Below are 14,531 nucleotides of genomic sequence, written 5' to 3' on the forward strand. Positions count from 1 at the left end.
CCTTCAGCCTGTACTTAACGGCTCGTCGATGTAGAAATTTAAATTATCCTGTAATAAACAGACTATATTAAACTATTATACTACAAAAAAAAAATTATCGAAAAAAGAATATATATGAAAACTTGATATTTTCTCGTAAGAAAAACCAACGAAAATAGATCTATCGTTCTTTCTTCCTTCTTTTTTTTTTTTTTGTAATTTAAGAACATAATTAAAAGGAAATTTGCGAACGATTCGATGGAAATGATAACCGATGTAATAAATAAAGTATTATCGAAGTTAAAGATTTCTTCGTATTTATTTTGTACGTGATTTTAAAAAAGAATGAGTGAGGAATTTAATCGATGTGAAGATTAGAAAATTACTATTATTTATTAACAATGTTATTATATAAATAACCACAGATAATTATTGACAATTAATTATAAATAAATTCTAGATTATCTATAAACAGTTATAAATAAATTAATTATAAGTAAATCGTGAATAGAATGAAAGGATTCTTTGTATCAATCCTTAATAAAGAATTATAAAAAGAAATCAATTATGAATCTAATATATCTAAAAAAGAAAAAATTAATTTACTATTATTTAGTAAACAATCATAAATAATTATTAACAGACAAGTACCAAATTAATTATAAATAAACCATCAATCAAATAAATGAAATCCTCGTATTAATTTAACAACAAAATTAAAAAAAAAGAAAAGTTAACTATGAATCCAATGTACGTAAAAGTACGAAAGAAAAAAAAAATTACTATAACCTGTCAAACAAAAAATAAAATAGATCAATAAGTAACAATTAACAAGCATTAGATAGAAATAATTAAGGATAATTATTCTTTGAACGCTTGTTTGATTAAAAAAAGAAGACGAAAAGAAAAGAAAAGAAAAAGGAAACTATGCCAGAAAATCATTTCAAACATTTCAAAATAGTCCAAACATTTTTTTCTAGAAAATTTTCCTTTCATAATCATTTTATCGCGCTGCACGAGCGACGAGGAAAGATCAACAAAGAGAAAAGTTGTGGAAACTTAGCGTTTTGCAGTTTACGTGAAACGATTTCATATTCCTATCGCGTTCACCTCGAATCTGGACAAGAACGTCGCACGTAAGAGGGTGGCACCATAAAAGAAGGGTGAGTTGATCGGAAAAAAGGAGATTATCGGGGCCGTCGCTTTCAATTTGATCCTAGGGAGGATGAGATGTGGCACGTCGCCGACAAACTCCTCAACTCAAAGTCCTATAGTAGTACAGCAAAAGAAAGAAAGAAAGAAAGAATGAAATAAAGAAAAAAAGAAGAAAGAAAGAGATAGATAGATAGATAGATAGATAATTAAAAAGAGAGAGAGAAAGAAATGAAAAGTAAAGATAATTTCACCTCTTTTTCACGATTCTTTTACTTTTTCGCATAATTTTCGGTCATACTAAAAATATCCCCACCTTTTCTTCTTCGTTCAACCCCTACTCACCCCATCCCTTCTTATCATATAAACGTTCTATCGTTCATTGTTCTATCTTATTTGATACTTTTTGCTTTGATACTGAATGCAAAATTTATTATCTTGAAAATTAAAAATTTCCATCGGATTAATAAAATTTCTTTTCGTAAGTTTGATAATTTTTTTCTAATTCGTAGTTATTACAACACGTTAGTAGTATTTTAGTTTTGTTTTTTAGTTTTGCTTCGATATGTACGTTTGCGTGTATGTTGGTAAATATGTGTATGTAAGTAAAACCGTGGTATTTCTCGAATTATATTTAATTCGTAAAAAGAATTTCACTTCGATTCTACAAGTTTTCTTATTCAAAATTCAAAACCGACATATTAGTATTTCTTCAATCGTATTTAATTTAAAAAGAAGAAAACAAATTTCCAATGAAAACCATTCCAATAGTAATTCCTATATTTAATTTGAAAATAAAAAGGAAAAAGAACAAGAAAAAAGAAAGAAAGAAACAAAGAAACAAATTTAAAGATAGCTTGAAAATTTCTTCCGGAATATAACAATTTGTCCAATCAAGAACTATTACTATTCCTCAAAATAATATTTAATCCGAAAAACAAAAAAAAATATATATATACATACAAAAGAATAAAAAAGATTCCAGAAAAAAAGAAAAAAGAAAACATCTGTTAAATCGCAAAATCGTTCAAATGAAATAATTAAAATAACGTAGATATATCAATATCACTCGTATTAATATTGAATTTCTTTCTAGATTTAACTAAATTAAATTTAATATATGAAATTAATAATAATAAATAAAAAATTCGATCTATTAAATTTTTTATTTATTTATATTTATTTAACAAATAATGTAAACACTTTTGCCATTTGTTTCGCCCTCGTAGTAACAGATCTATATTAGTTTGAAATACATCGTTGAGGTTTTATTCGAACAACTAACACGGTGTATCGGGGAATATTACCGAACGTCTCGTTTCCGGCAAAACTGTACCTCGTAAGACCTTCGAATTCGAGGATGGCGGAGCGATATTACCGCAGAACAAAACAGAGTTCATAACGTTTGAAATCGTGCGGTTGGTTGGTACGAGAAACCCGAGAGACTTTGAACGCTCACCGCAACAGGAAATACGAGTTTGTATGTACGGTATAGTAGTCACTCACGTACTTTCATGTATACCTAGAGAGACACGCAACTTACGAATATTTTCGTGTGGGTGTTCGCAAAATGGAAACAAAAAGAAAAGAAAAAAGGGCCACTATAAAAGACCCGAGAAAAAGGAACAAAATATCGAAAAGTTATTTTTCTAAACATCGACCGTGTTCACGGAGGATAACAATGCTAAAATAATTTTTGTGTTGAGACGAAATAAAACAAAAAAAAAAAAGAAAAGAAAAGAACGGTAAGAAATGAAGAAAGATAATATTAAATTTTACCTCTCCGTGAAGTATTTTTACGTATAGATATATAACACAGAAAAGCGTTTGTTTTTATTTTATTTTGATAAAATAATTCCGTTTATCGTTTTGTAAGATTAACGTGTCAATTCTATTGGCGTTATTGTAGATTACTGGATTATTAGTTCGTAGTATAGTGTTAGTATATTAAATTGTAGGATATATATATATCTTGTTTTTTATTGATAATTGAAAAAATATTAATAAATATAATATATATATATATATATCAAATTATAGTATATTTATGAATATATTCAATATAATATAACATGTTTGATATATAATATTATAATACGATACAGTTATGTTTGAAATTTATTTTTTTTGTTGGATAAAAGAAAGAAAGAAAGAAAAAAGAATTAAATTTTACTTTTCTCTATGAAATGCTTTTTTTTTCTTTGATAAAAGATCTTCATTCATTACTTTACTTATCAGTTTGTTAACTTACTAGATAGTTAATTCACAGTGTAATATAGTATATATCAAATATAGAATATTAGAAAATATATAGTATAGAATATAGTACAATATAATTATAGTATCTATATAGAACAATTGTAATATATACTTTGTCTATTACAAATAATTCAATAAATATTAATATAATAAATACAATACATATTCATAATATATCACAATATATCAAACTATAATAAATTTATATATATATATATATATATCCGATATAATACGATATAACATTATAATACAAAATTCACTTCTTGTTCGAAATAAAGGAAGAAAAGAAGAAAAGAAGAAGAAAGAACGAAGAAAGAAAGAAAAAAAGAATGAAATCTTTCAGAATTAAATCTGCAAAATACTTTTACACACACATACACATAGAAAATTTTTTTTTCTTTGATAAAAGGTCTTCATTTATCGCTTCGTAAGATCAACGTGTCAACTCTATTGGCGCTGTGTTAGCTTACTAGATAGGGAAATATAATTTCTGGAGAAACGAGAAAGAAGGAGATGAAGATGGTAGAAAATGGGGAGAGAAGAAAAAAGGGATGAAAAAAAGAAAGAAAGAAAGAAAGGGAGAGAAAACAAAAAAAAAGAAAGGAAGGAAGGAAGGAAGGAAGGAAAGAAGAAAGAAAGAAAGAAAGAAAAGGATGAAGAAGAAGAAGAAGAAGAAGGAGGTGGAGGAGGTGGAGGAGGTGGGGAAGAAGGTGGAGGAGGAAAATAATGAAGTCGAGCGTCTAGAGGGTGAAGTAATTTTCTCGAGGTAATAAACTAAAAGCATCTTTCCCCGGTTATACCCCCTGAATCCTCTCGTCGACTAGGCCAACAGCCTTCTTCGTGATCTTAGGAGGACAGAATTACTTTTACCCTTGGATATAGAAGCTCGAAATAATTCGTGCGACCAAGTAGTAAAAAGAAGGATGAAAAAAGGAAAACGATGATGATGATGATGATGGAGAAGAAGAAGAAAAAGAAGAAGAAGAAGGAGGAGGACAAGAACAAGAAAAAGAAGAAAGAAAAAGAGAGAGAGAAAGAAGGAGGATAAGAAAAAGAGAAAGCAAGAAAGAAGATGAGAGAAGAAGAAGTAGAATAAGAGAGAAAGACAAAGAAGGAAGATGCAAAAGAGAGAGAGAGAGAAGGAGGATGAAAGAGAAAAAATGAGAGAGAAGAAGGATAAGAAAGAAAGAAGTAGAGTGAGAGAAAGAGAGAGAGAGAGAGAGAGAAAGAAACAAGCAAAATTGTCGACGACGAACTTAGGTAAATTCGCCAAGAGCCATCCACGACTTCGTTCTCTTTAACTTTCCAAAATGGCACGAGCATGCTCCTTCTCTTCCTCTTCTTCCTATTAAGAATTCTTCCTCTCTCTCTCTTTCTCTCTTTCTCTCTCTTTCTTTCTTTTTTTCTTTTTTTCTCTCTCTCTTTCTCTTTCTGGTTTCTCGATTGCACAGCAGAAAGGACGACGTGGTCGTACTCGACCAAATCCTTTGATGTCTACCACGATAATGGGAAAGGAAAGACTTACGACCAGCTCCTTCAAAGTGTCTCTCTCTCTCTCTCTCTCTCTCTTTCTCTCTTTTTCTCTCTCTCTCTCTCTTTCCTTCTTTTCTGTGTTCCTTTCCCTTTTTCTTTCTCTCTCTCTCTCTCTGTCTCTCTTTCTTCTCCTTTTTCTTTTTCTTGATACTCTGGATGAACGTCGTATTTCGAAGGATACGCTATCGTCGTAGCGATTTTGAAGAAAACGCTTTGACTCCCTTTTAAAGATGAAGTAGGTATATACGGATATATTTAGAAATTTATGTTTGCGCTTAAACGTTCCATTCGTTTTCTTTTTCTTTTTCTTGTTCTTTTTCGCGTCAAAAATAGTTTATGGGTAGTTTGAGGAAAATGAAAATATTTTAATGAATATAATTTATATATATATATATATACTTTTTTAATAATTCAAAAGATATTAACAAATATAATATATATGTATAATGTCATAATATATCAAACTATAGTATGTTTATGCATATATATGAAGTTGCAATATAATATATTTGATATATAATATTATAATATGTTTCGAATTATATTATTAAACATATTATAATACAATTTAATTTTATTGTAAACCTTTTAAATAACACAAAAAGAAAACTATCTTACCCACTTGAACCTAAGAAGGATGAAAAAGAAAAGAAAAGAAAAGAAAAAAAAAGAAGAGAGAAGAAAAAAGAAAAGCTCGCATTTTTAATCGTAATAAAAATATCTTTCCTTTTAATGATACACTCGGATATACTTTTACGAACGTAAACATGAAAGGATCTTGTCAGATAAGAAAGAAACGAGAAAAGCGAAAAGAAATCGTTGTTCTAACTTTTTACACGGACACTGCATTCGAGAAAATAAATAGGTCAACTCTGTGACCTTTCTTTCTAGCGAAACACTCGCGGCAAAACGATTACTCCGGTAAAGTGTGACAGAGAGAACTAAGTCCGACGTTGTCGGTCTAACGTCTTGAACAATTTTCGTTCTCTTAGAAAGAAAACTTAAAAAAAAACGTTCTTAGCGATGACGAATGAGACATCAAAACTACGTCTGCCCAAGAGAATCACGAGTTTGTCTTTGAAAATATCTTTTATCGGTTAAGTGGAAAATCTCTCTTTCTCTATCCCTCTATATTAAGATATTTAAGTGTTCCCCTTATTTCAATATTCCGTCCTGTATAAATCGAAAAGAAAAAGAAAGAGAAAAAGAAAAAGAAAAAAAAAGAAAGAGAAAGAAGAAAAACGAAGAAAGAAAAAAGGGAAAAGAAAAACGACGGAGAGAGAAAAGCAAAAAAGAATAAAAAAAGAGAGAGAGAGAGAGAAGAAATAACTTAAGAGTCCATCGACGAAGTAGACGGAAGAGACGAGTGATGATCTTCCGTGACGCATAATATTCGCGTAATGTACATAGAGAGTAGGCAAGAGAGAAAGAGAGAAAGAGAGAGAGTAAAAGAGAGAGATAGAGAGTAACAGTAGAGTAAGAGAGACAGGAGTTGAAAAGGGGGTGAAAAGGGGTAAAAGGGGGTGAAAGGGGGTGAAAGGGCGGATACAAAACGGCAGGATGTTCGCCTTACTCGTTCGCCTCGGCTTCAATGAATTAACCCGATTCCACGCGGAACGTGGAATCCATTAAGGGCATCCAAACGGCGTCCATAGATGCGACGCTAATGGATGGATGCGAACGTCTAATGGAAGCTGTAAGTTTCTCTCGCGGCGAATGAACCCGTACAGACAGACGCGACTCTTCGAATTTTCCATCCTATCCTCCTCCTCCTTCTCTTCCTCCTCTTTCTCCTTCTCCTGCTTTCTAGTCTCCTCTCCACTCTTCTCTGTTAAACGAAGAACGTAACAAGAGGATATCGAAGATGATCGTCGTATCCTTATGATCTCTATACATAAGTATTTTTAAACTTGTTAGAAAAGTAAAAAGACGTAAAAGGGATAGAAGAAGATTTTAAGGATAAAAATATTGTGTGTGGTCGTGAAATTATTTTCTAAAGAAAAAAAAAAAAAAGAAAGGATCGTTTTCTTCTTGGTTTTTACTCTTTCTTAATTCTTTGTTCTTTTTGTTTCTTGTTTTGTTTCTTATATTTGTAATTACTCGATTTCGTAAGGACGCAAAGATAGAACTAGATTTATTTTTCAATTTTTTCTTTTTTTTTAAATTCCGAAGTTCGAACGTTGTTGCGTTGTTGCATTTGCAACATTGTTTCTGTAAAATTCGAATCGATATGTCGAATACCTATATCTCTTCTTTTTCGATTTGTGCTCTCAGGCAAACGTACCGTACCAATCGAAATCGATTTGATTTCAAGAAAACGAAAACAATTATGAAATTTCTATTACACGTTTGTAAACCGGTGAAAAAATGTTTCTCTAATATTTTTCTACTTTTACATTTTCGCGAGAATAATCATTCGCAAGAGAGAGAGAGAGAAAGAGAGAGAATACCTAACCTTTCTTCTGACTCGAGTAAAACAAAATCCAATTTCAAAATAATGACGATTATTTCGGACAAATTTAAAGTACCCGATAAAAACCAACGTATTCAAACTTCCTTTCGCGGAGTGGCTTGTTTAAAAAAAGTAAAAAATAGAAAGAATAAAAAGAAAGAAAGAAAGAAAAAAAAAAGAACGATCGAACGTCGTAAATATGGATTCAAGGAAACGACGAATGCTATTGGAGGAAGAAGTAAGCGCGCGAATTTTAAAAGTTTAAAAAGCCCTTTCGTTTCGTGCTTTCGTTTTCAAATACACGAAACTAAAATCACCGGGAAAACTTTTTAAACACCGAGAACGCAATACATGGCGTGCCATTTTCACTATAGCCCTTCACTATTTTCTTTTTCAATAGTAGTAGTAGTAGTAGTAGTAGTAGTAGTCAACGTAGTAACAGTTAACGTAGTAGTAGCAAGCGTCTTGCTTCGTATATACGAAGCTTCTTAAGTCGATTGCAAAAGAGATGCAAATATTGTGGTGGCACAGTAGTACCGACAGTCAAGGGGTGAAGGATGAGGGGGTGAGAGACGAGGAGTTAGGGGTGAGGGGAGTGGGTGGGTGGTCTTGTCGCTTCGGCAACCAAATAGAAACGACGTCGACGAAATACACACAAGACGCCCTATGTCAACGTACGTAGACCACCTTGATTTATTCCTTACCTGAGGGCACGTATCCAAAACTGCTCGCGACAAATTTTTCGTGTGAAACACGAATGACCAAGTAGATTTTCATCGGCTTACATATGTAAGCATTGCACTGACAACTAACAACTTTTCTTTCTAGATTTTATTCTTTTTTTCCTTTTTTTTCTTCTGATTCTATATTCCTTTATATTTCTGCTTCTTAAACTTCGAATCGAAGTTGAAGGAAAAGAGAAAAGTAAGGAAAGAAAGAAAGGAAACTGAACGTGAGATTGAATGTCTATTTGAAATGAAAATATCGATATATGTGTGTGTGTGTATAAATGTATATATATATATGTATGTATGTGCATATATATATTATATTTATTAATACTTTTTGAATTATTCATAAAATAGATATATACTATAATTCGATATATTATATTATATTATGAATAAATATATTCATACGTATATACATACATACATATATATATATATATATATATGTATATGTATAATTTAATATAAATAAAAAAAGAGAGAGATCTTTCATTCGTTTTTAATATATATGCTTGATAATTACGAAAATGATTTAAATTAATTAATTAAAAAAGAATAATAATAATAATAATCTACTTAATTTTAAAAAAGGATTATTAATAATAATATATTTTAATTCAAAAATTGTAGGATTAAATAGATCACTATTATTAAATTTTATCAAAAATTGACGAAATTTTATTTTTATATTATTTTCATGTTTTCATATTATTAATACTATTACTCTACATATTAGTCGTACAATAATAAAATTGCATAATAATTATAATAATAACAATAATAATAACGAAACATTTAAAATTAAGTTCGTTCGATTGCTTTTTTGTATTTAATGATTATTAAAATAAAATATAAATACAGTTACTTGCTGCAATAAAATTTCACTATTTACATCATTAACTTTTATCTGAGCAATTAAATGGTTAATTTATATTCGATCAATTATGAGAACATGATACCATTAGAAGAAAAGAAACATTCTTGACTTACAATTACAACACAATTTCATAATAATCATTCAAAAATAGATAATTGTCGTTTGCTTATTATTAACGTACAAGGACCTTAAGAATTTTCCTCAAGTATATCTTCTCGTTTTATAGTACGCGGCTCGTACAAAATACTATTGTATATTACAAAAAAAAGAAAGAAAAAAAGAAAGAAAGAAAGAAAGAATAGTGGAACGAATGAAAGAAAAAAAAAAAGTAAAGCATAACAAAAGAAAGCAATCCGCTTTATTCTTATATCAGTGAACCTTTCTATGTGTATACGAAACCGATGATAATAAATTTCAACAACTTCAAACTTCAAATGAATAAATCTATGATGGAGGACCTTCTAACGTAAGATTGAAAAGTCTCGGGGTCGCGTAAAGAATCCGAAAGGAACCTATACAATGATATCTTTAAATAAATCCACTCAGAAAGACGTACCTAATCGAGATCAAGGAGGAGAAGCTTATTTCGGTAAGAAGAATAAACGATGGTAGATATATATACACATAAAGAAATAGAGAGAGAAAAAAAGATATATATACATATATATACATACATCATACATATATATGTACATATACATATGATAATATATATATACACATATATATAATATATACGTATGTGTGTGTATATATATGTGTGTATAATATAGATATAAATATATATATATATAAATGTATATATACAAATATATATACAGATGTATATATACAAATACATATATAGATGTATATATATATATATATAAAGAGTGTAAGGGCAACGTTAAAATAATAAATGACATTTTCCCGTACTTTTCTGTTCATGGAACACGAATTCGTGCTAGCTTGAGAATAAGGGAAAAGAGACAATGGACACACTCCATACGAATGTCCTCTCCAAGTACTACCATCCGAGAGTAGCTCTCACAAATGGAAAGACCAAGAGAGAAATCGGATCTCTCTCTCTCTCTCTCTCTCTCTCTCTCTCTCTTTCTCTCTGTCTGTCTCTCTCTTTCTTTTTCTTTTTCGTACGCTCGTACTCTCATTTCAACGCGTTTACATTTCTACGAGCAAAATGGAGCAAGGTCCTACTTTTCTCGCTCTCTTTCGTCGATTTTGGTCGACGCGTTTTAAGGAAACCTGATTGCTACTAAGAAAGAAGAACGAAGAAGCCTAATGATTCAATTTCTACTCGTATTATATTATATATATATTATATATATTATATATATATATGTATGTATTTAAAACGTTTATTTAAGTTAATAACGTATGTCCCTTTGTTTTTCATTTTTTTCTTCTTTTTCTTGTTTAATTTTCCAGATGAAAAATCTAATAAGCCTAACGATTCAATTTCAATTTGTATTAGTATATATTTTATATGTATTTTATATGTATATATATGTATATGTATGTATATGTTCTATATATATATAATACAAATTAGTTGACTTTTTCATGATTTTTACGTTTAATATTAATATTAATATTAATATGATACTAATATATATATATATATATATATATATATATATGTAAAATTTTTTATTTAATTATATAGAATTTATTTAGTTAAACTAATAATATCTATTATCTTTTCTTTTTATTTTCTCTTTCATTTTTGTTTTTTTTTTTTTTGATTAACAAGTTGATTGTCAGAAATAAATATATATTTCTTATTATAAACTGTTAACGATTCAACAATTTCTTTGGTTTCGTAACAATTAACATAGCTCTCTCAACGTTAAATGCATCACGAAATTAATTTAAATTATCATAATCAGTCGGATGTAATCAAAATTTAATAAATCATGTAATTCTCTTCTTATTCTTCTTGAATATGAGACGTTTCATTTGTTGTGAAATAAAGAAAAAGAAATTTGGAGTTTCATAAAACCATAAGGAAATGAGTGATTTGATAGCAGACAGCTTATATATATATATATATATATATATATATATATATATATATGAGAGAAAGAGAAAGAGAAAGAGAGAGAGAGAGAGAGAGAGAGAGAGAGAGAGAGAGAGATAGAGATAGAGATGATAGAATGAGAGGAAGGGAGCATCATATGGTATAGGATGATTCAATCGAGTAGCCTATCAATCGATCCCAACGCTCAATTTCCCGTGTACCAGTAAGGGAAGTAGGAAAGCGTTGAAGCATTTACGAGCTAAACAGAGAAGACCCGACCAGACCAGACCAGACCAGACCAGACCAGATCAGAGTAAAGTAACCCAAAGTAGAGTAGAGCAGAGCAGAGCAGAGCAGAACAGAGCAAAGCAGAGCAGAACCGAGCCGAGTCGAGCCGAGCTGAGCTGAGCTGAGCTGAGCTGGTTCTCTTGACGATGATGATATAGCTTAGAGAGAGAGAGAGAGAAAGCTAGCTAATTGGACCGCGGATGTATCTAATCGAACCTAATACGAGCAGTCGCGCACTCGTGTCTCGGGCTTTGCTAACGGGCCATGAATTATCGATAAGCTCAAACGTCGTGCCACCTTGCATTCGCTATCAATGAACTTACACTACCGTCACTATCGACTATACTCTGTCGTCTACACTCTCACTATCTCACTCTATCTTATTCTCCGTCTCATTCGCTCACTATCACGTTCTCTCTATTCCCTCAACCTACTCATCTCTAGCGACCACCGAAGACAATGCGCGCGACATTACCACCACAGGAATGTTTCAACAAGGAGATATAGTCACGATAGTGAGATACCGAGCTCGGTAATCCATTTCTATCTTCCTTCCTTCTCTCTCTCTCTCTCTCTGTCTGTCTCTGTCTCTGTCTCTCAATATCCACAATGAGCAGATCGTAATTCGAACGCTTCTCGACTAGCCAGGATTAGCCGCAAATCGATTCTAGATCAATACGATACCGTGACGATTTCGGTGATATGTAGTAAGTAAGAGTGACAAGGATTTAATAGTTCATTTTGAAATTTAACTTAACGTTCGAAAAATATTTTTCCGAAGGATTGCATACCAATCTTTGCATACTTGTTTCGCGATCGATGACAGTCCGAGCTTTTCTACTTCTTTTCTGTTTTGATTTCTTTTCTTTCTCTCTCTCTCTCTCTCTCTCTCTCTCTCTCTCTCTCTCTCTCTTTTTCTTTTGTATTACGGGATATCATACAGCATACACTTTTTTATGCTTCTTTTCTTTATCTGTTTTCTTTTTTCTTTTTATTTTATCTTATCGAACTGTACGAACGTTTTGGTACCAATAGAAAAGTGTTGATGATAGTGATTTAAAAAAATGTATATATTTGTAGAGGAGAACTAATATTTCGATATTTGGGATTTTGGTATTGTTTTAAAACGAAATTCTAATAGAGAATTTTCGTTAGTTGAAGTAATAAAATGATCGATATACGAAATACGTATTTCTCGAATATTTAGTAATTTTAATGTATCGGAAAAATTGGGAGAAAATTTGTTTTCTTTAGAAACGTCCATAATTTCGATTATAATGATATTATAATAGTTATAACAACGAGATATTTTTATTGCGATTTTGATGCGATTTATTTTTTCAAAGAGAAAATGTATGTCATCGGGACTTATCGAATTTTCTGTAACGTTATATCGCGTTAATTATGTTTGAAGAATTGAATTTAAAGTGTTTTAATTCTTTGACAAATTCAAATTTATATAAGACAAAAAGATTAAACAGATATTAAATATTTGAATTTATTTAGACATAAACTTTTATAATATTATCGCTCGTAGAATTAGATTTACATTCTCGAATTTCAAAATAAAAATTAATTCATATTTATTAATCCGTATTTAAAATAAAACAATAAATATTATTAATTAATATATTTTATATTATATATATATAATGGATAGAATATATATATATAGAATAAATGTTATAAATAAATATTATTTTCCAATCATTTATATTCACGTCATGATCGATATCGTAATATGACTTTATTTTATTAAAAAATTGACTTTATTTTATCAAAAAAAAAAAAAAAAAAGAAAAATCCACATACATTTTAATATACTAATTAATTCCAGTAAAACAAATGTATATATATATATATATATATATATATATATATATATATATCTATACATATATACAATTACTATACATACGATTAACGTCCGTAAACCTACCGTCGAATCATTCAAAGATATCACAATTTCTACTATTTCTCTATTTGATTATTTAGACAATGAGACACCCTGTATATAATATGTACTCTTCCTAAAAAAAAAAAGAAAAAAAAATTTTAACGGATGAACCAATTTAACAAAATTTCAAAAAAAAAATAAATAAATAGTAAAACGAAGAGAATGATTTCAAAATCATTAGCGATGACCTTTGCATGACATATTTAACAAAAAAAGAAATTGAAAAACGACGTTAAATCAACGACATAAGGAAGAATACATACTCGTCGACTTTTATCTGAAAGAGCGCAAAAGATGCTCGAGATCCAACGTCGGACAATGCCGTCACGTTTCGAAGTACGTAAGTCTTCCATTACCAAAGCAAACGTTTTCGTTTTCTCTCTGTCCGCAGAAGAGGTCAAACAGCGAAAAGTCGATAAGGTTGGCGAACGTGAGGTTGGAGACATCCGGTCAATACAAATGCGAGGTATCAACCGAAGGTCCATCGTTCGCCTCGTTTCATAAAACCGCTAATTTAACAGTAATTGGTAAGTAGCATATTCCATAAAAATCAATTTATCAATTGATTTATTAATTAATTTATTATAAAACAATAACGACAACAAATAGAAACTAGTGAAGAGGAATAGAAATGATTAAAAAAAAAAAAAACAAATAAAAGAGACATAAAAAGACATGAACGATTAAGTTGTAACTCAATCTATATGACAAGGTACACATGTGTACTTTATAAATTTTGTCGTCGTTGTTGTTTTCCCCTCTTGTCCATTATATCTTTCTATTTTTGTTCGTTTTTTTTTTTCCAATATAAAAATCTCCGTTTCACGTTGGACGTAGAAAGGATAGGGAAAAGAGGGTTGGTGAAGGGGTTAAGGGAGGGTGCACAGAGAAAGGGGAGGATTCGATGAATGAGCTCTCAAAAATAATGTTCGTACGTTACGACTCGAAACGGTTTTACGTATCCACCGTACGTAACGTTCGATTCTTCCCGCAAAAACGTAAATCACTTTCGTGCGACAAGAACGAGGGATATATATATATATATAAAACAAAACAAAAAAAAAGAAGAAAAAAAAGCGAAACGAAACGAAACAAATAAACAAACGAAAAAACGAACGAACGAATAAAATGTAAATAAAAATAAAGAGCCAAAAAAAAAAGAAAAAGAAAAAGAAAAAGAAAAGAAAAGTATCGAGAAGAGAACGAGTTTAAAGTTTGATGGAAGAAAGAAGGGGTGAAAAGAGGGAGGAAAAAGAAATACACATAGAAAGATACCTTTTACT

At 30.2% G+C, this 14,531-nt stretch overlaps 1 protein-coding gene across 4 annotated transcripts in view; it reads left to right on the forward strand.

The window, feature by feature from the left end:
* LOC127070345 (uncharacterized) overlaps positions 1–14,531 on the forward strand; it is a 258,704-nt gene that overhangs the window by 175,822 nt on the left and 68,351 nt on the right. For all 4 annotated transcript variants that reach the window (XM_051008184.1, XM_051008187.1, XM_051008186.1 and 1 more), the window contains one exon: positions 13,640–13,775. In XM_051008184.1, the coding sequence (XP_050864141.1) occupies positions 13,640–13,775 (136 nt within the window). The remainder of the gene's footprint in view (positions 1–13,639; positions 13,776–14,531) is intronic.

The sequence above is a fragment of the Vespula vulgaris genome, chromosome 18 (assembly GCF_905475345.1).
Source record: "Vespula vulgaris chromosome 18, iyVesVulg1.1, whole genome shotgun sequence".
In the NCBI taxonomy this organism is placed as follows: Eukaryota; Metazoa; Arthropoda; class Insecta; order Hymenoptera; family Vespidae; genus Vespula; species Vespula vulgaris.